The sequence below is a fragment of the Hippocampus comes genome, unplaced genomic scaffold, assembly GCF_001891065.2.
Source record: "Hippocampus comes isolate QL1 unplaced genomic scaffold, H_comes_QL1_v1.1 scaffold43, whole genome shotgun sequence".
NCBI classification, from domain to species: Eukaryota; Metazoa; Chordata; class Actinopteri; order Syngnathiformes; family Syngnathidae; genus Hippocampus; species Hippocampus comes.
This window is the reverse complement of record NW_017805276.1, coordinates 263,468-282,509: the sequence shown is the minus strand read 5'-3', so window position 1 is coordinate 282,509 and position 19,042 is coordinate 263,468. Positions and strand designations below refer to the sequence as shown.

General features: G+C 40.5%; 5 protein-coding genes across 5 annotated transcripts in view; 1 reads left to right on the top strand and 4 right to left on the bottom strand.

The window, feature by feature from the left end:
• Nucleotides 1-127: 127 nt before the first annotated feature.
• On the bottom strand, nt 128-1,788 carry mrpl35 (mitochondrial ribosomal protein L35). The gene is made up of 4 exons (XM_019870247.1): nt 1,704-1,788; nt 1,360-1,531; nt 717-861; nt 128-647 (listed from the first exon to the last, which is right to left on the bottom strand). Exons 1-4 carry the CDS (start codon nt 1,732-1,734, stop codon nt 459-461), a joined length of 537 nt encoding a protein of 178 aa, XP_019725806.1. The 5' UTR covers nt 1,735-1,788; the 3' UTR covers nt 128-458.
• A 1,782-nt stretch (nt 1,789-3,570) lies between these two features.
• Nucleotides 3,571-8,414, bottom strand: LOC109516056 (tumor necrosis factor receptor superfamily member 9). Its single transcript, XM_019870244.1, has 9 exons — nt 8,143-8,414; nt 6,486-6,659; nt 6,265-6,403; nt 5,592-5,680; nt 5,163-5,226; nt 4,838-4,926; nt 4,433-4,545; nt 4,078-4,234; nt 3,571-3,920 (listed from the first exon to the last, which is right to left on the bottom strand). Exons 1-9 carry the CDS (start codon nt 8,189-8,191, stop codon nt 3,763-3,765), a joined length of 1,032 nt encoding a protein of 343 aa, XP_019725803.1. The 5' UTR covers nt 8,192-8,414; the 3' UTR covers nt 3,571-3,762.
• Nucleotides 8,415-9,443: 1,029 nt separating this feature from the next.
• LOC109516050 (cilia- and flagella-associated protein 99-like) lies at nt 9,444-14,010 on the bottom strand. The gene is made up of 15 exons (XM_019870234.1): nt 13,795-14,010; nt 13,504-13,648; nt 13,317-13,411; nt 13,129-13,235; nt 12,863-13,040; nt 12,641-12,721; nt 12,483-12,551; nt 12,263-12,352; nt 12,072-12,157; nt 11,734-11,938; nt 10,896-11,037; nt 10,670-10,821; nt 10,409-10,614; nt 9,766-9,961; nt 9,444-9,649 (listed from the first exon to the last, which is right to left on the bottom strand). The coding sequence occupies exons 1-15, from the start codon at nt 13,906-13,908 to the stop codon at nt 9,530-9,532; spliced, it is 1,986 nt and encodes a 661-aa protein (XP_019725793.1). The 5' UTR covers nt 13,909-14,010; the 3' UTR covers nt 9,444-9,529.
• Nucleotides 14,011-14,420: 410 nt separating this feature from the next.
• The window catches only part of zfyve28 (zinc finger, FYVE domain containing 28), a 25,907-nt gene continuing 21,285 nt past the window's right edge, over nt 14,421-19,042 (top strand). The window contains exon 1 of the mRNA XM_019870233.1: nt 14,421-14,504. The gene's annotated coding sequence lies outside the window, so the exon portion shown is untranslated. The remainder of the gene's footprint in view (nt 14,505-19,042) is intronic.
• LOC109516051 (cilia- and flagella-associated protein 99-like) overlaps nt 14,917-19,042 on the bottom strand; it is a 5,456-nt gene continuing 1,330 nt past the window's right edge. The window contains exons 3-15 of the mRNA XM_019870235.1: nt 18,886-18,983; nt 18,710-18,816; nt 18,474-18,636; nt 18,268-18,348; nt 18,114-18,182; nt 17,946-18,032; nt 17,777-17,862; nt 17,001-17,205; nt 16,769-16,913; nt 16,528-16,679; nt 15,922-16,127; nt 15,590-15,779; nt 14,917-15,500 (exon numbers count right to left, since the gene is read on the bottom strand). Coding sequence (XP_019725794.1) covers nt 15,393-15,500; nt 15,590-15,779; nt 15,922-16,127; nt 16,528-16,679; nt 16,769-16,913; nt 17,001-17,205; nt 17,777-17,862; nt 17,946-18,032; nt 18,114-18,182; nt 18,268-18,348; nt 18,474-18,636; nt 18,710-18,816; nt 18,886-18,983 — 1,697 coding nt within the window. The 3' untranslated portion in view covers nt 14,917-15,392. The remainder of the gene's footprint in view (nt 15,501-15,589; nt 15,780-15,921; nt 16,128-16,527; nt 16,680-16,768; nt 16,914-17,000; nt 17,206-17,776; nt 17,863-17,945; nt 18,033-18,113; nt 18,183-18,267; nt 18,349-18,473; nt 18,637-18,709; nt 18,817-18,885; nt 18,984-19,042) is intronic.

Sequence of the window (19,042 nt, the reverse complement as noted above, 5' to 3'; positions counted from 1 at the left end):
AATGAATTAATGTGAATCTGTCAATGATTTTTAAATGCTTCCACTATGCAGGGTTACCTTAAGACTTTGTTCTGGCAGGCCAGAATGATTTCAAATTGATGTGCGCTACATGTAAAAGTAGCAGCGGTGACATGATCCCGTGGTTTATTGTTGGTTTAAATCACTTTACAGTCATTAAACATGAAGCAAACATTTTCTGTGACTGACTACTGTTTCTGCTTGCGTATTTAATTAAAATGGAACACTCTAAATCGTCCTGAGGTGTGATTGTGAGCACGAATGTTTCTTTGTGTGCCCCGCGATTGACTGACTACCCTGCCTACATCCTGAAGATTGCTGGGATCGTCTCCAAAACATTCGCGACCCGTGTGAGGCTAAGCGGCTCGGATCATGGATGGATGGATGCAAGGCCGATCTTGTTTGCAAGCTTGTATTATCACAAGATGTCAATACATCAATTACAACTTGAGGTTGACTCTGTCGTGGTACTTCAGGTATGGATCGTCCACAAACCAGTTCCTCCTTTTCCAAAATGGTGATGTCATTTTATCTAACAGCCTACACTGTGTTTTATTACAAAAGACGTGCTCCCTCAGTCGCTTTCGTCTGGCAGGTTTCTTCTTCCACAGTTTCTTCTTGTATCCAGCCTGTGTACAGGAGAGGGGGGGAAGCAAGATTAACACCTTTTTTAAAAATAAAAACAACTAGAATCATACCTTGCGTCGAATCCAAAGACCGCAATGCAGCCTCATGAACCGCTGTGTCACAGACTTGACAGTCTTTGTCTTTCCCTTCCTTAAACTGCAGTATGTCAGAGTTCTGCTGGGCTGCTGACTCCCAGCGGGAATAAGAGCCGATACCCTGCAAAAGGGGATTTGAAAACCATTTTCTAGAGAAAAGCGGGAGATATAGATATATAAACAACCATTCACACATTCTGTCACCACCACCTGAAGAATTTTGTTTGGTATTGTTTTCAATAGGGGCCAGCACTTTTTTAATTACCACTATGATGCCAAAATGCATTAAATGTAGTGTTCCGCTGCTGTTTCGGAGAGACAGGTGCCACAAATGGCAAAAATCCTTGAGTAATTATACACTGACCCAAAAGATGTTTACAATTGCCTAGAGTCCATCTTGTGGATGTTTGCCAGCTAAGGCACAGGGATCGTTAGGGTTTCATGTACCTTGAGGTACATCAGGCTAATGGCAACTCTGCATACAAAAGAAGGTGAGGGCAGAGCTGCCAACCTGTATAAATTTTCATAATTTTATTTTAATTCTGCCAGGAAATTGTGATCATGATAACCGTTCCCCGAGTGACTTGTCTGCAAGCAACAGCGGTTCGAGAATTTTTACCTTTGGAGGAGGCCGCACCGGGATAATTGACAGAATGCAGCAGGCGCCGGAGCAAGTTTGGCCGGGTCCGAACCGACATAAAAGGGGTGAGCAGCTTGGATGAAGCCGGACAGCCGAGCCACGTTCGTGGTCCGGGTGCACAGAGACACAGATAGCGGTGACCTAAGCAACCCTGTTCGAGCACAAGGACAGTGTACATACGGGAAAGACAACTCGCTCCGGCAATAAAGCGCAAATTCAATTTCCTTACAAAGATCGGTATTGCCTCACTCACAGTTCAATATATCATAATTAAGTAATATATCACGTGAAATTTATAAGATTTAAGAAGGAAAAACGCATACCCGACAGGGTCCTCGCCAGTAAAGCCGCCATGTTTTCCTCTGATGAAATACGTCACTACTGGGTCCTGTATGGACAAAAGTCAATATGAAGCTACAATGCTACCATCTAGCGGTAGCTCTTGTTTTGCTCGATCACGTCTCTTGCATGGGTGTCAAAACTTTTCGATATCGGGCCATCGATACAAAAAAAGAAAGGATGCAAGGTCTCCACTTTATTACACCCGCTAAAACAAATCAAAAAAGCAATTATGCAGTCAATAATTTATTTTGGTGTATTGGGTTTATATTATTTTATTAATTTTTAGGCTTTTCACAACGCTTGTGACAGGTTGAAGCAATTCTGACTTATGCTGCTGATCTGTGGGAAACTAAAAAATATGAAGCGACAGATGCTCGACAAATGTAGTCTTTTTAATTTGCCTCGATTACAGTAAAATGTGCTCTACGAAAGTTACTGTCTGCCAGTGTGACGGTGCTACACTGGCACTAAGGGGTGCGATAGCCCTGTGAGAAATTTGTGTACTAGCCCCAGTTAAACCTTTCAAGCATGTTATTTGATATTCTGAAATGTATTTTTAATTATTTTCTCAACTCCCCACATGTATCGGTCAAGCCCGCCTTTAGCAACGGGAGAAAAAAATCCTAGTGGCGTGCTTGTAGCTATGCCAGCGATATACAGTACATACAGTACATACAGTATTGTCACAGCCAGGCTGAACAATTCAATGATTTTCGACTAGATGGCAGAAGGTACAATAGACTTGTGTATGCACCTGTTGCCCTTCATACTTGGTACAAGAGAGTGGCTTCCTGCAAATGTATGTTCTTTGCGCTCAATTAAACGGACACAGGTTTCATACTGAGTTAGTATACTGAGATAGGATGACCATTATTCTAATATTTTGTTTGGTGGTGTGCCATGAGATTTTTTTTTAATGCAAAATGGTGTGCTTTGACTCATGATTGGCTGGGGAAATACAGTAATGACCTCGCCACTAAATTCTCGTGGTGCAAATGGTGTGTTCTTGTAACGAACGGGAGTAATGAATATCACGCCGTCGAGGCTTTGACACGATCATGTCGGAATCAATTTTATCAGCAGTCACATGGCATTAAAAAATCTGCCATGAAAAAAACAACACTGCAGTAAAACTGTGTGCTGCCACTGAAATGGTTGCAATTACGAAATCCTTAGTTAATCTGGATCAAATGTATGTGTTTCAAGCATCACATTATCACTTCTCGACATTTTGCAAACATTTTAGATGCAGTTGTTCTGGCCATGAGCCATCCATCAATTCTGTATACTGCTTATCGTCATTAGGGTTGAACCTTGCAGGTGAGTTGGAGCATATCCCAGCTGACTTTGGGCAAGAGGCATGTACAAAGTGAGAAGAATTGATCCTTGATGCATGCTTTTGGAATGTGGGGAAGAAGGCGGAGAAAACCCACACAAGCACAAGGAGCACATGCAAATTCCACAGGAAGGCCGGCCCGAATTCAAACCCCCAAAGTCTGAGCAGTTAGGTGGATGTATTCACTTGTCCACCATATTGCTGCAATATTTTTCAACAACATGAAAGATCACGAAAATATATATTTTGATTAGGCTCCAGATAACGCCCGACCTTCATTAGGACCTTTACCACTGGTAATCCCCCCGACTACATAAAAAGACTTAAATGTTCGGTTGTAAATTATTTATTTTTCTTTAAAACATACAAACATGTATTGAGATGTATTAAAAATGAGCCATCATGTTTCATGTGCTGTCTTTGAGCATCTAGCTGGTGATTGCACCTACAAGTCTACAGACAAACACATGAGTGCAAAAGAAAGCAATTATTTCAATAAAAACTTTTTTTTAAAACTAAGAAATGTTCCCACCAAGTCAGGGCATGCATCTGCTTTTGCAGCATGACGCTCCTAATCCAATAATCTCACTCACAAAAGGACAGTGTTCGACAACTGTGAATGTATCAAACTAGAATGCCTCACACGAGTGCCAACACGTGTTTCAGTAACTTCAGTATGTCCACTTTTGGTTTCTCCTTTTGGTTCACCAGCCAGCATACACAGGCTCTGCATCACAGGGAATTCCATAATAGCGACCTTGAGGCCTCTCTTTGCGTAACAGCGGGGCACGGGACACACTCAGCTCCCCATCGGTGTCTCTCATTTTGCGTGCGACCATTACAATAATGAAGAGTAGAGCCACTAGAAGCGAAAAAGAAAAAAAAAAGATGCAATGAAAATCCATTAAAGGGCTTGATGAACATACTGTACAGTACACATGAAAGTGATTTGGGAATATCAGATGACTGGATGCTTTTATAGAAGATGCCTTCTTGTTACTTTCAGGGTGACTCCTTACCCCCTCCCACGATTACTAATAAAGCAATGGTGACTGGAGCCAGTTCACAGGTGTCTCCCGCTTTGCGAAAGAAAGTCTCCATGCAGTAGCCTGGAGCTGCGCTGCCCTCTGGACAGAAGGCATCGCTGGGACAATGAATGGGGTTCACGTCTGGACTCTGGACACAGGACAAAGCCTTTGAATGAACCTTCATTAATACACATCATTAGGATCACTAGTTCACTTTCTGTGACCGAATTTCTGGGACAGCTGTTGTATTCTCGTTAAAGTGTGCAAGTGGTCATCATATTTTGGTCTGTCTGTGTGTAGTCAATGATTTTGTGGGAATTCCAAAGGGAGAATGAGAAGTACTGACTGGACAGTAGTGGTTTTCTGGGCAGATATCGCAGCTCTCTTGGCCCCAGTTGATCTGGAAGGAGCCACTACTGCAGATCTGACACATTGTCTGATGAGGAGCCTTATGCATGCCTGTCCAAAATCAGAAAATCATGTCAACTATTAAAGCTACCTACTGTCTATACTGGGAAAAAAAAATCAATGGTATTTAGACTTTACACAATTTTATTTCGTCAAGTGGTTGCACAAAGTAATCATCTGGATCCTCTGGATTCCAGATACATTTTTAAGTAGATGTATACTTGGATTAAAATATGTTTCTGTATGCAGATAATTACATTTGACGAAATAAAATTGAGTAAATTCAACAAAACGTTTTTCAATGTATTGAAATGTATTGCAATTCTCATAGACACAACCAAACCTGGTCGACACGGAGTGCAATCTTTTGCTGCAGACTGCAGTGCCTCTGACCCCCCGGGACACGTCTGGCATTGGGAGCAACCAGAGGAGCTTTCAGAGAAAAAGATATTTTGACTGAAGTTTGACTGAATTCTACAGTTGACTGAGCTGTGAGCAGAACTCAAGCCACCTTTCCACGATTCCCAGAGAAGCTACTGCACACTCGAAGCATGTGATGCTCCAAATGATTCTTCAAAGACTGACGCAGGTAGCGAATCTTTACACCGATGAAACCGTAAATGTCTTGCATTTATTTATAAGGCAGGTGTTTCAAGCAAGAGACTTACTTGCAAAAACTCCCTCGTGAACACGGCGCACACGATGTGGAACTGTGCAGGGAGGAGAAGAAACCTGCAAGCAGCACAATCACGCAAATTTCTTCACATTACAGTTCCTCTAATGCATGGGCCAAGGAAGAAATCCTTTGAAAATCCTACATTTGAAGTAGGCGGCTGTCTGTCTAAACAATTTGGTGGTGATCCAAATGAAAAGATTTTGACTTGAGTGAGTAGTGAGTACTGAGTCTCATTCTTGTTAATAAATGATTCACATCAGATATTTGACTGATATCATTTTGAACATTATGAGTGCAAATCTAGATACTGACTGTGCTTTCAATATAATGTTCTAAAGTCCTAATGTCTGTGCACAAAAAAATAGCTAATTAACAGTTCTGTAGTGATTTTAACTATGTGGCTTTTGTTCCAAAAACCCACCTGGAGAGCAACTTGCACAGCTGTCTGCACCAGTGTTGTTGTTGAAGGAACCAGGGGGGCACGGCTGACACAATGGGCTCCCAGTAAAACTGTCATAAAATGAATCAGGACACTTGTATTTATTTAGTTTTCCTTATTATAGTACTTAGGTAAAATTTATCCTAGTGAACTGTGTTTTTATATGAAAAAAGGTAGATTACAGACCGTCTAATCTTTAAAATGAGTATAAATTCTCACGCTCAACAATTCCAGCGAAGCGAAGAATAATGGCGCAATCAAGGGGTAAGCTTGATTCTCTAAAAAATAAAATCCCTTTACATGCCCCCCCCCCCCCTCCCCAAGAATTTGCCCAAAATTGGGTCACGGACCCATTTTGGGTAAATCGTGATCAGCTCGTTAAAACCCTACTGTACATGTATTTTTTTTTTTTTTGTGTTCTCATTTTTTTCGGTGCAAAAGGGAAACTCAGGGTTAATGTGACAATGAAAAACGTCAACCTAAATAATTTTTATTTAGCGGACGCTGTCAGAGAGATTCAAGTCATTTACTCGACTGCTTTGAATAACAGATGTCCTGCTCTGCTTGTTTTGTATCATTGCTCTGGATTGAAAACAAATTGTCAATTGAAAAGAAAGCAAAACCACACCATCATGCTAGTCACCGATGATCTTACTTTGTGTAGAAGCCTCGTCCACAGGGCAGGCACTGCTGTTGTCCAGCCAGTGGCTGGTAAAAGCCAACGGTGCATGGCAGACAAGCTCCAGGAAATAGACACGACCCAGGCTCCGAGCAGCACGCGCAGAGCAGGGTGCCTTGGCATAGAAAGTCAAATAGCATCAATCAGCTCTTTAAAATCCCTCCCAAAAAAAAATAGAGTTAAACTGTTAGACTCACCATTGTCGTACTGCCATCCGGGTGCACAGGGCTCACAGTTGGAAATGTTGAACGCAGAGCAGCTGGGGGTAGTGCTGCTGACAGGAGCAGAAGTTGGCGTCAGAACAGTTGCGTTCTCCACTGGAATGGCGGTGAGGACAGCAGGAGTGGGTGTGGTCTGACTCATCACCATGCCTGCAACACAAATATGCTGGGAGTGTGACTTTGAGTGTGTAAGAGCTTGACTCAACAACACAATCTACTAAATTGGGGGTGTCACTTGTTTTCATCGCCAGCCAGTTTGTTGTCATGGTGGCCCTTAGGGCCGGCCAAACATTTTGAAAAATATATTACAAAAAGTGTATTTGCTAGGGGAGTAATGATAAGCCAAAAATCATAATTTGGTATTCTGCCTTTTTAGGTCCACACTGGGTACAATACACAAGCAACACGCAACAGAAACTTTTTTGTGGAAACAAACACCCGAGCCTTTCTTGAAAATGAAACATCAGCATCTCAAATCTTTTATTTTTAAGAAAGAGCATTAATATTAATTTCCCGGAGAGGCTATTTAAATTCTACTGCAAGTTGTCTGTGTACCACCCAAGTTGATCTCGTTCATTAAAAAAAAACAACCCTAAAACAAAAACACAGTTGTTACACGTTCAGAATGACTTGGCATTGTCTTGCTGAAATAAGAAAAGACGTACATGAAAAAAGATGTCGCTTGAATTGGGGTATATCAATCGTCAAAATGCAAATCCTCCTATCTGACAGAGGTGTCAAATCTAGGTCCAGAATGTAAACCCTGCCAGTTTGTCTTTAGCTACAAGTACTTCTACTCAACCGGCAGGTAAACGAGCATGATCTGCCAAATTCCCAAACACAATAAACAATGGCTTGTGAGTGGCTCGCAACCAGTTCAGGGTGTCCCCCGCCAACTGCCCGAAGACAGCTGGGATAGACTCCAGCACGTCCCGCGACCCTTGTGAGAAGCGGATTGGAAAATGGATGGATGGATGAATAAACTATGGCCCGACTTAAAAATGAAGATGTGCCAGGTGTTACCTTGAGCACATGTGCACCTGTCTACAAAAAGAGGACCCAATAAACAGGTATGACTAAAACGCAGTTTCGTCACATTCTTGTCCGAAACGTGTCGTTTTCAGTTTATAGCTGTATAGCTTTATCTGTGCAAGAAGTGGGGCCAGCAGGTATAATCGAAGCGCATCAGTGAGACAAGAAGGCACATTGTGTGAGTAATCACATTAGCCATGTGCTTGAGTGGGAGCCATCTTCCTCAAGAAAAGCAAAGCAGTTATTCAGAGAGAGGAGGGGATCATGTGATTTGGAGCAGCCAGAACAGGATTGGCAACAATTCCCAAAATATGAATCTATATTCATTATAAACAGAAAGAAATTAGCCAATTTAAAAGAACAACAAAGTATTTCACTTTTCATTGTTTGACTGTTCCTAAGTACAGTATATCATAAGGATGTAAGAAATTATAAAGCATTAAAAAACTTTTCTAACTTAATAATTTACAAAGCAAGAACTTTAACTAAATCAATTGTGGACAAAGCAGTATGGAACTATCATGCCCTGGAAATAGAAACATAAACAATGCAGTACAGTATTGCATTGCACATGTTTACAATTCTTGCATATACAACTCACCAATGAAGCAAAAGGCGGAGATCAGGGGCAGAGGTGCCCAGCGGTCCATCCTCCCCCTCTTGATGGTCCACAACTCTTCTCCTCTTCAAAGTTCATCTAAAGCATCATCTGCCCCCTAACAAATCACTGACATCTGTTTTTTTTCCCCTAGTGAAGCTCGATTGAGGTGGGAGTAGTCGTCTCATTGGCGTCATATGACAAAATACACATCATGTGATTTTGCTTTAGAAGGGAAAAAAAGGGGAGGAGAACCGGTTGAATGTTTTTTTTTTCCACTAGGCTTCCAGAAGGAGCGCTAATGTGCAAGATAAATCCATTAGAGGCGCCTTCGCAACACCTCATTCTTTCTCAGCAGTTGGACGATCATCTAAGAATATTCAAGATCTCATTCGATCCAAAGAACACATACAGGCGTGATTTATTTTGTGTGGGAAACATGACGCATGGATGATGGTGAAACAAGTGGTGACAAACTTTCTGTTTAAGGTTAAGCAATCCTGATACAAACCCATTAAATAGCCCTACTGTTTTTCTCAGAGCACTCAGAATGCTTCATCTTCCATTGTAAATGACATGTGCAAAATGTAGATGGCCGTGTTTGCTGAGGTATTTTAAAAGTTCTTGTTTTGTTGGTTCATTGCAAACTACTTGGAAGTTTGTCAAGGTTGCAAATGAATCAGATTTACATTGGGGGTTGAATGTACAGGTGCTTCTCAATCAAATCAGAATACTGTGGAAAACTTAATATATTTCAATAGTTCAATTTAGAAAAGTATAGCTCATCTATAGTCAACACAGAGGACTATATGAGATGACTGTATAATTTTGCTGAATGAATTTTACAGCTAAAGAAAACCTTTAAAATAGAAATTTGGTAGGATTTTGCCTCACGAAAAGTCTTTTACTATGCGTTTAATGTGTCACACATTAGCACAGTAATAAACACTTGAAAATTGATAACTTGAACAGTAGAAATAGTCAGAAACAGTTTATTTTATTTTATTTTTTAAGTGGCTTCTTATGCAGTAACTAGTGTGATAAGGCTCTATACCATGGGTGTCAAACTCATTTTTGTCGTGGGCCACATTATAATTACCAATTCTCTTGGAGGGCCGTGAATACCGAAACTATATAAAGAAGTCAAGAATAATGTTTGATTCAACAATTGTTAAAGTAACTGTTATGAGAGGTTTGGTCACAAGAAAATGCGAACAATATGTCACTGATTTATTACATATGAAAATGTGAACTTTTGCTACAGATTTTAGCAAGCATCATGGAAGTTGTCATCTTTGATTTGCTTTCGCGGGCCACTCAAAATGATGTGGTGCGCCACATCTGGCCCCCGGGCCTTGAGTTTGACACCTGTGCTCTATACATATAAAATTCAGTTGAATACATTTCTTGAGTAACCTCCTCTCTGACAATTAACATGAGGGTCTTTCCTCTGGATGTACTGCTCTAAGCACTGCTCCAAGTCCTCCCAATTTATTTTCTTCAATCCATCCTTTCAAAACATAACAAAGACAAAAAAAAGGTATGATTTGATGTGACCATGATAATCTTAACACCAACACCAAGCAATGACAAGACCTCATTTATTATTGTGGATTTCACACTCACTTTGCTGTGGGTCTCTATTATTCCATCGGGGTGTGTTGCTGCCTGGTTGGATGGTTTGGCCTTGTTGCTGTCATTTCTCTTCAGTTTTTGATAGTCCTTCTTCACCTCTTCAATCTTCTTTTGCAAAGCCAAAACCTTTTTGTTCTGTACTACCGTCTTCTGCAATTGCAGCTCGGCTTTCTTTTCTTCTTCTTTCCTGCAGCACACCAAATGTGCCTTGTTTCCATCAACAAGCCATTTATTTACTCAACCGCAGAGAGCACGAAGCGTTTATATATTTTATTTTGTGTTTATCATTTTTTTTTAACTGATATTACATCTATTCCCATAATCAAGAAGCAATCATAAAAATAAAACTGTCAGTAGAACCTGAAAGTATAGTACAAGAGTGTAATGAGCCGTCGGAAAAAAATATCAGCCCTCTCTGGCACCTCTAATTTGATTTTGATCATCGCACCTGAGGAAAAACAACAAATCAGAGACAGCACTAACTAGTTACCTTGGGCTTCAAGAGCTTGGCTGAAACTATGGCGGAAAATCCACCTTTGAGTGGAGCCGCGCCGAACATATTTTTGACAAGAACATTTTTGACCTGACTTCTCCTTTAAGGACGGGATCAGTCAAAGCGTCACATTTAGCTGACCTGAGCAAAGTGGCCATTGCCATGGCTCTGCTGTGGAGGTTGATATTCTCCATGTCCTCCAACAGTAGTTTCTTCTTCTTCTGCTTCTCCCTCTGGATGTAGTCTCGTTTCTTCTGCTGCTCAATCACCGCTGCTTCTTTCATGAGGAAGAGACGCTCCTTCAGCTCGGCGTGAGACATCTCAACCAGCAGCTCATGACCTGCAATCTGACACGAGAGGTCAACTGTGACACGTTTAGAATCAATCTTCGCTCTGACTTACCTCTGTGTTATCAAACATGTTGCAACGAACGTGAGGGAAGCATTCCATGGCGTGGATTTCACTGATGATTTCCAACTTCTTGGTAAGCGCTACCTTTGCTTCTTCTTGTGCTTGGCGAACAATCTCTTGATTGTGTGCGACAAAATCTTTGACTATGGTGTCGCAATAAGAAGGATCCGTTACGAGCGGAAATCAGGAATAAATGGTGTGACGTGAAAGTGCGTACCAGAACTCTGCTTGAATTTCTTCACCCTCTCTGTAGCTCTTTGTGAGTTGCTGTGACTCTCTGCCACTTGTTGCACTAAGTCTTTCTTTTCTTTTTCTTCTTCCAACCTTTTCTGGGCATTTTGCTGAGTCCGCTTAACTGTCTGCAAGAAGAGAAAAATGTTCACTGCAAAATTCGAATCCACTATTTTTTTTTACCTTTACTGACCAAGTATTTTACATTAGAAAAATCACACTGCACGTACAAACAAAAAATATGATTAGATGTATCTAATTTAAATCTCAATTGACTCAAATATGGATTTATGCCAGTGTGAAATCTGGGCCTGTTTATATACAATGCAATAATTCTGTTATCTGAATGCCAACACGCCAATACAAAGATATATGTACCTTCTTCCATCTTGTTAAAGAGAGTTCAATAGTTCTACATGTCATGATACATCGCTAGTACATAAATGAAAAAAAAAATACACATTATTTTTTTTCCCCATTCTTTAACAAAAAAGCCTCAATGGTTTTGCTTCAGCCACGTGTACAATGAAAAGAACACCGTACTTATGCTATGAAAAACACAGTGGGCTCAGTTATGTTCCAGGACACCTTTGATGAATCTGGCACAATGTTTGAAAACTGTGGATGGTATAATGAAATTTCAGGACTAGCAAGATAATCTGGCGTGAAATGTTGCTGCCCAGTGTCCGAAAGCTTGGTTGCAGTTGCATGTCATGGTTCCTCCAACAGCATAAAGACCCAATCCCACGGCTAATAAAAAGTAGTACGTTTTTATTCCCCTTTGACAGTGTGTATTGCTGTTCTTCGACTGCTTGTTTACCCACCTCATCTCTTTTGACCCGGGCAGCCTTCTTGTTACGTTCTAATGTTTGCGCGCGGGCCAAAACGGCCTCCCAATGGCTGAGAATGACACTGGCATGCTTCTGCTCAATCTTTGCCAATGTCTCCTGATGGTCTTTCTCTCGCATTTCCCTCTCCTTCTGTAGAAAAACTGAAGGCTCATTTGCCCCTTCCACCAGATTCTCTATTCTATATAAATCAATATAAATACATAGTTATTCCTGACAAAAATCGAATATTGGATTAAATAATACGTGAGACAACTGGTATGATATGATGTTGCGCTTAATTCATCTAGCGATAACCCGTGTTCCCAACTCACCTCTGCAGCTTATCCTCCACGTGACGGTCATGTAGCACTCGCCGCCTCAGCATCGCTGCCGTATTGAGTTTGACAGGGTGGGCGTCCTGAGAAGGTGGGAAATGTGTGAAGCTAATTAATATTGCACTGAATCCTTGCACAAAGATTCAAAAATGCTGAAAAACTATGAAAAATGACAACCAACTTCTCACCTGAGTAATGGGAGGGGGAGGTGGCTTTGTATGAAATGAGTCGAATCGCAGTGTTGAGTCCAAACCTTCTGTTAACTGGTACATCAGTCGCTGCATTGCACACGTACATATTGAGAATGATCAATAATGCAAAAAAAGCATTGAGAGTTCAAGAATACTTTTACTGTCATTGAATGGACATATATTTTATAATATTCCCAGCATGGAAATGGGTCCATACCTGTGTGCATTCAGTTTTTCTCGGCCTTGCAAATCCAAACTGTTTTGTATTAACCTCATGCAGCAGCTCCTTCAGCCAACCACAGACAGGATGTCAGTACAATTAATGAATGAGTGCCTTAAATGTATCTATAGTTTATACATTTTTAGTTGTTGTACCTCAGCCATTTGATGGTTCCTTTGCTTTATTTCTTCTAAGATCTGGATCAATTTTGGAGTCCTGTAAGTGCTGCTGGGTACCTGCATGGAACATAGATCACAAAATATCACTATGAAACTCAGTAACACATCCTAGTTGGTTTATAGAAAATGTACATGTGCTATGCAGCCATGGAAGTTTACACAAATTAAATTGTATTAATAACTACAAATGGGGTTGACTTGTTTGTGTTTGTCCGGCAGAGGGCTGAGTTGAGGCTGACGTGAAGATGATGGTTTTTGTTTGACAAAGGAGAACTCCATAAGGTCCGTAGTTTTGGGTGGAGCTTTCCGTAACCGCATCCCTTCAGACACTTTGGCAGCAAGCTTCTCCATGAGTGACTCAATCTCAGAGCGCTTCCTACAGAAAAAAAAAAAAAGTTATAAACAATTTTGCCTTTAATGCCTTGAAACATTCCCAAAATGTTTTCACTGATTCCTTTTATCACCTGAGCAGAGGGTCAATCCAGTGGTCTTTCACATAAGCAACATCATAGACACGATTCCACTCATCTTGTATCCAAGTGGTGAGGTTCATAAAGAAGAAACTCAGGAACTAAAATCAAGGACATTACAAAATAACCCACTGTACACAATGGGCTGCGCCGGATTATCATTTCAATGCAATTATTCTTACGTTGTGCATGCTTTTAATATCCAGAGATCTGACAATGTTGCTGAAAGCCTTAAGTCCAAGGTCATCAAAGTGGAATATGGTGAGATAACAGATGACTACAAACAACATAAATATACCAACAATAAGGTTTTTTTTATATATATTTCAAACTGTAAAAAATAAATGCATACTTGTTTAGAAAACTTACCAACAAAGTGGTTGTGATAACGTTTGGATATAAGTTTGCCACCCTGGCCAAAGAAAGGATTGATGACTATGTCCAGTAACTTCTTGTACTCGATGCATCCGGAGACGAGATCAAGAATGTATTTCATAGAATCAGGTTCCATGTCCTATCAAACGTATCCAGCAAAAATGATATCAATAGCTCAATAGTGTTACAGCCTTTTTGTACTTCATGTTTATGAGTTTGTTTATGGCAGCCACGATTAATGACGATGTGTTGTTGTTACTTGATTGCAGTATCATATTTCTTTACCTGGAGATCCTTAGCTGCCTCTTCCATAAAGTCATCCAAACTCATTCTCCCTGCAGTGAACTTGTCAAGGAGCAAAATTGCCTCCTTGACAAGTTCTCCATAGCTTTTCGCCATTTCACATAATCAGCACAGCATCAACACAAACTTGTGATGAATTCCTCAACAGTTAGAACGGCAAACAATGTCGAAACATATATATTTCACATGACACACGTAACGACGAAACGAAATAAAAATTGTGGGTCATATTACGTATTAATTGTGACGTATTCGTAAAACTTTGCGCTGGTTTCGTGTTCAATTAGAAATTCTACTCGCCATCCCTAATGTTTGAACATTTGTTACAGTCGGGGCAACATAAAAATTTCAAACGGAGTATAAGTGTTTGCCAATGTCAAAACTGTTGGGGTTTTGTTTTTTTTTTTGTTGAATGATCCGGAGCGCAGGGGCTGGACGCCATCGTAACAGCACCACGCGAATGCATCATCATCAAGACATTAGAAAGTTGGACGTGCATGTCGTCAACTATACAAGTGCCCGGTCGGCAGTGGTTTTAGACAGGTAGAAGCAGTAAAGATAAGAATGCGTCATTATGAACAATAAAATCTAACATGAACAATAAAATCTAACAGCTATGTTGAGAGACGTTTTAGGACAACTGTACATCGTGCGCATCCAATCGACGAGTTAGCAGACAGTTCCGTCTGAAGGTAAATGCTTCCAAAACAGATTTTCTTGGTCATATTTTCGGCACGGCGGTCGACTGTTTTGCACGTCGGCCTCACAGCGCAGAGGTGCAGGGTTCGATTCTGGCTGCGACCTTCCTGTGTGGAGTTTGCATGTTCTCTCCGTGCCTGCGTTTCCTCCCAAAAAACATGCATGGTGGGTGAACGGAACACTCTAAATGGGCTCTAAGTGTGATTGTGAGTGCGAATGGTTGTGTTCCCTGCAAGTAGCCGGCAACCAGTTGAGCGTGTATCCCGCCTCCTTGTCAGGTTCTGAAACGAACCGAATAATGGTTTGCATTCCAGAAATACAAGGTCAAACAAAGAGCCATAACAAAAATATTTTTTTACAGAAAAGCGACCCGACAAAGTACAAACTGAGTACAAGGAGCCACTATTGTAGTTAAATTATTTTTATTTTCAGGTGACTGTGGTTCATTTACTGTCCAGTACTATTGTATGTTTATATTCATAAAATGACACAAGGCACAATAACACAGTGTGTAATCCTTTCACTGCCAACGTTCACAGTTACAATGCATTGACACCTATATGCATCAATAGCAGTGAATCATTTTAATGACAATAGAATTTAGCTCACTTTCTTCATCAAATCCATAGGAACACAAAACATCCAGTCGTTACATTTCCATCTTCCTTTCCCAGTTGTGAATGATGACCACAGAGCATATACGGTTTGTTGTGTATGTTCATTGAACAGACCAGAGGGAAAAAAGAAGACTGAGATGTCAGTTGGAGGGCGACACTTTTCAAAGTAGAAAAAAAAATCTGTCCAACCTGAAGGCTTTGAGAATGAATTAGTCTAGGTTGGAGCTGAAGACCCAAATACTGAATTTGCATTTTACACACATTTTACTTTTTGATTATTTTTCTCTGAGATACATCTTGAGACCCTTTCCTCTCGATGTATTCTTCTAAACTCTGCTCCATATCCTCCCAGTGTACCTCCTTCAATCTAGCCTAGCAAAACAAGACACACAAAAACAATCAGAAGATCGTAGGAAACAACGAGAACTAGCCATTTGCTGATGGGGATGTTTTATACTCACTTTCCTGTGGATCTTGGTGTTTTTAAGAGTGTTTGCTGCTGCCTGCTTTGATGGTTTGGCCTCATGGCTTAGATTTTTCTTCATTTTTTGATATTCTTGCTTTTTTTCTTCCAACTTCTTTTGTAGTGCTACGACTGTCTCCTCTCGAGTCTGCTGCAATCTGAGCTTGGCTTCTCTTTCTTCTTCTTTTCTGGAAAATAACAAAACTACACTTTATGCATACATCTCTAGTAGTGGCCATTCTGTATGTCCATGTCTTAGTGTGTCCACTTTTCCTCAAAATCAGTCTTTTTAAGTGGGGTGGCTCAGTCAAAGCGTCACAGTTGGCTGACCTGAGGGTTGCGGCCATTTCCGTGACTTTACTGTGGAGGTTGATGTTGTCTATTTCCTCCAAAAGTAGCTGGTGCTTTTTTTGTTTCTCCTCGAGGATGCAGTCTCGTTTCTTCTGCTGCTCAATCATGTTTGATTCCCTCATGAAGAACAGACGCTCCTTCAGCTCGGCGTGGGACATCTCATCAAGTAGCTCATGACCTGCAATCTGATACAAGAGGTGACCTGTGACACATGATCGACTTTGATTACATTTTTAGCCTGTTTCACAAAGAAATCCTACAAAATTACCACAATGCAGTTGTAATGAATCATCGTGCATTTACTCTACCCGGCTGTACCTTTACAACCCCTCCTGCCCCCAAAATATGATTGCCAGGTGCCAGGTCAGATAAGTGACTTTTGTTTATTTTCCATTTTTTCTGGAATCTTTTCAGAATTACCATATTTTCCATAGGGAACGTATAATGGATGTTTATCTGCATTTTCCGTAGAATTTTAATGTTTGTTAAATAATTTTTGGGGTGTGGGTGGGAGATTACTCAAAGGGCCTGAGATAGCCCATCCCAAGGGTGTAAAAGTCTAGCTCTGCCACTGCTCACACTCACCTCTGTGTCATCAAAATATTTGAGCCGAACGACAGGACAGTATTCAATCGTGTGGAGTTCACTGATGGCTTTAGACTTCCTGTCAAGCTCTGCTTGTGCCTCCTCTTGGGCTTGACGAAGGAGCTCTTGACAATGCTCTGAGACTTGCTTCACTGTTGTGAGGGAATAAAATAGGTTGTCTTGAATAGGAAATACTATTCAATTGATCAATGTGCTTTGCACTTTATGTGAAGGTGCTTACCAACAGTTCGCTTGAATTTCTTCACATTCTCTTTTGCTTTTTGGGGGTTCTTCTTACAGTTCTCTGACACTTGCTGAACCAGGTCTTTCTTTTCATTTATCTCTTGCATTCTTTTCTGTGCAGTTTTCAGTTTCATTTGAGACGCCTGCAAGAAAGCCATGAGAACAGAGATGGAAACATTGACAATATAAAAGCATCGTGTAATCTTGAATCTTTTGTGATGTACATCCACCTCTTCTTTTTTGAGTCGAGCAGCCTTCTTTTTACTCTCTGTTCCTTTTGTGCGGTTCATTGCAATCTCAAGACGATTGATTAGTGTGTCCGCGTGCCTCTGATCACTCATTGCGGCCTTCTCTTGATGGTCTTTGTCACGCATTTCTTTTTGCCACTGAAGAAAATAAAGTGACTCATAACCCCCTTCCACCAGATTCTCTATTCTGCCAACAAAGAGAGAAAGAAGTATGTATTTTTTTGTAATTAATATAATGAATAAAATGTTTTATCATTGTACTGTTGCCTTGGAATGTGCGACGTAAATCCAGTTTAAAAGCCTTTTTTCCAACCCTTTTTCAAACTTTTTTTCCAGCTTTTGTGGAGTTCATTGTATGAAAATGAATGTAAATATCTGTTTCTCTATTAGCGGCCTGGTTGATATGACAGCATGTGCCCAGCCTCTTGCTCAAAGTCAGCTGGGATAGGCAACAGCTCGACTGTAACTCTGATGACGACGTGTAACGTAAAAAAATATGAGGTGTGGGTTACGGAGTTGTTTTTGTTCAAGTTTACCACTCATCCCGCAGTTCTTGAGGCACGGCATGTTTTTGAGTTGAGGTCTTGATTAGAAGTGTATTGTTTTTAATAGGTTAATTTGGTACTGGATATCAGTAAAGGCAAAGCTTTGTTTTTTATTGTGATGTTTACTTCGTTTGTAACCACATTAGCAACTATGCTTGATCCAAACAAATCAAATCATAACCATGGGAAGTTGGAGGGGAAAAAAATGCCTACCGCTGAAGCTCTTCCTCCACTTTGCGGTTATATAGCGCCCTCTGTCGTAGGATTGTGGCACTGTTGAGTTTCACAGGCCACGTTTTCTAACACAAGTGTACAAAGTAGAGAAAATTAATATTCATTATTTAGATTTTTAACCACTAATGCAGCCATTCCCAGTTCTCACCTTATTATTTGGAGAAGGCTGACTTTTAAAAACTGAATTGAACTTGAGTTTCAACTCTAGCTCTTCTTTTATCTTGGCCATCACCTTCTGCATTAAACATTTGAATGTAAGTTATACTCGGTAGTTCCACACACACACAAACTTCTGAAATCAGAAGCTAGTCCATACCTTTGTCTGTTCCGACTTTTGTGGTCTTGCACATTTGAATGCTGTCAAATTAGCCTCATGCAGCTGCTCCTTTATTGACAAGCAAAACAGATGTCAAGACAATATGTGTCAAAGACTGAATACATTCTCATGATAATATCAAAATGTATATTACCTCTGTCATTTGATGGTTCCTTTGCTTGAGTTCATCTAATATCTGAACCTCTTTTGGAATTGTGTATGTGCTGTTTGGTACCTATAAAAGTCACAGGACTGGTTAGCACATCACAAAGTCGTCAATGTGAAATTCAAAAAACTGTTTTAATTGTTATTATAAAAACCCACAAGTGAATACAGTGAATTCAGTCATACACTTCTTACTGGTATGTATTTTTCTGGCACAGAGCTGGGCTCAGAGTGAGGTCGAGGTGGTGGTTTGCGATTATAAAAAGAGAACTCTGCAGGCTCAGTGGTTCTGGATGGAGTCTTCGGCATATCACCAGCTCCAAGCTTCTTTATGAACATCTCAATCATGGAGCGCCTCCTAAATGACAAAATACTTTGGAAAATGGCCTAAATATTTTTGATTAAAAGTTTTTATTGACTGCTTTTAGCACCTCAGCAGTGGATCAATCCAGTGATCCTTCACATATGGAGCATCATAGATGCTATTCAACTTATCTTCTATCCAAGTGGTGAGGTTTCTAAAGAAGAAATTGAGGAACTACAAACACAGTAGATGTTACAAAATACACATCGGTGATTGGATGTAGCTCTGCTATCATATTCTTACATTGTGCATGTTCTCATCATTGTTCAGAGATCTGACAATGTTGTTGAAAGCCTGAAGTCCAAGGTCATCAAAGTGGAATATAGTTAGATAACAGATCACTGAAGGCAACACACACACACACACACACACACACACACACACACACACACACACACAC

What these genes read in the sequence shown, in the direction of transcription:
- mrpl35 (XM_019870247.1), bottom strand. Translation starts at nt 1,734, where the DNA reads ATGGCGGCTTTACTGGCGAGGACCCTGTCGG. An exon ending in ACTGGCGAGGACCCTGTCGG is followed by an intron (nt 1,532 to 1,703) that starts GTATGCGTTTTT and finishes GTGCTCGAACAG; the next exon opens with GGTTGCTTAGGTCACCGCTA. An exon ending in GTCTTTGGATTCGACGCAAG is followed by an intron (nt 648 to 716) that starts GTATGATTCTAG and finishes TCCTGTACACAG; the next exon opens with GCTGGATACAAGAAGAAACT.
- LOC109516056 (XM_019870244.1), bottom strand. Translation starts at nt 8,191, where the DNA reads ATGGACCGCTGGGCACCTCTGCCCCTGATCTCCGCCTTTTGCTTCATT. An exon ending in CTGTGCAAGTTGCTCTCCAG is followed by an intron (nt 5,227 to 5,591) that starts GTGGGTTTTTGG and finishes TGCTGCTTGCAG; the next exon opens with GTTTCTTCTCCTCCCTGCAC. An exon ending in TCACGAGGGAGTTTTTGCAA is followed by an intron (nt 4,927 to 5,162) that starts GTAAGTCTCTTG and finishes TTTCTCTGAAAG; the next exon opens with CTCCTCTGGTTGCTCCCAAT.
- LOC109516050 (XM_019870234.1), bottom strand. Translation starts at nt 13,908, where the DNA reads ATGGCGAAAAGCTATGGAGAACTTGTCAAGGAGGCAATTTTGCTCCTT. An exon ending in CCCGGGTCAAAAGAGATGAG is followed by an intron (nt 11,038 to 11,733) that starts GTGGGTAAACAA and finishes CTCTTCTTGCAG; the next exon opens with ACAGTTAAGCGGACTCAGCA. An exon ending in GAAATTCAAGCAGAGTTCTG is followed by an intron (nt 10,822 to 10,895) that starts GTACGCACTTTC and finishes GCGACACCATAG; the next exon opens with TCAAAGATTTTGTCGCACAC.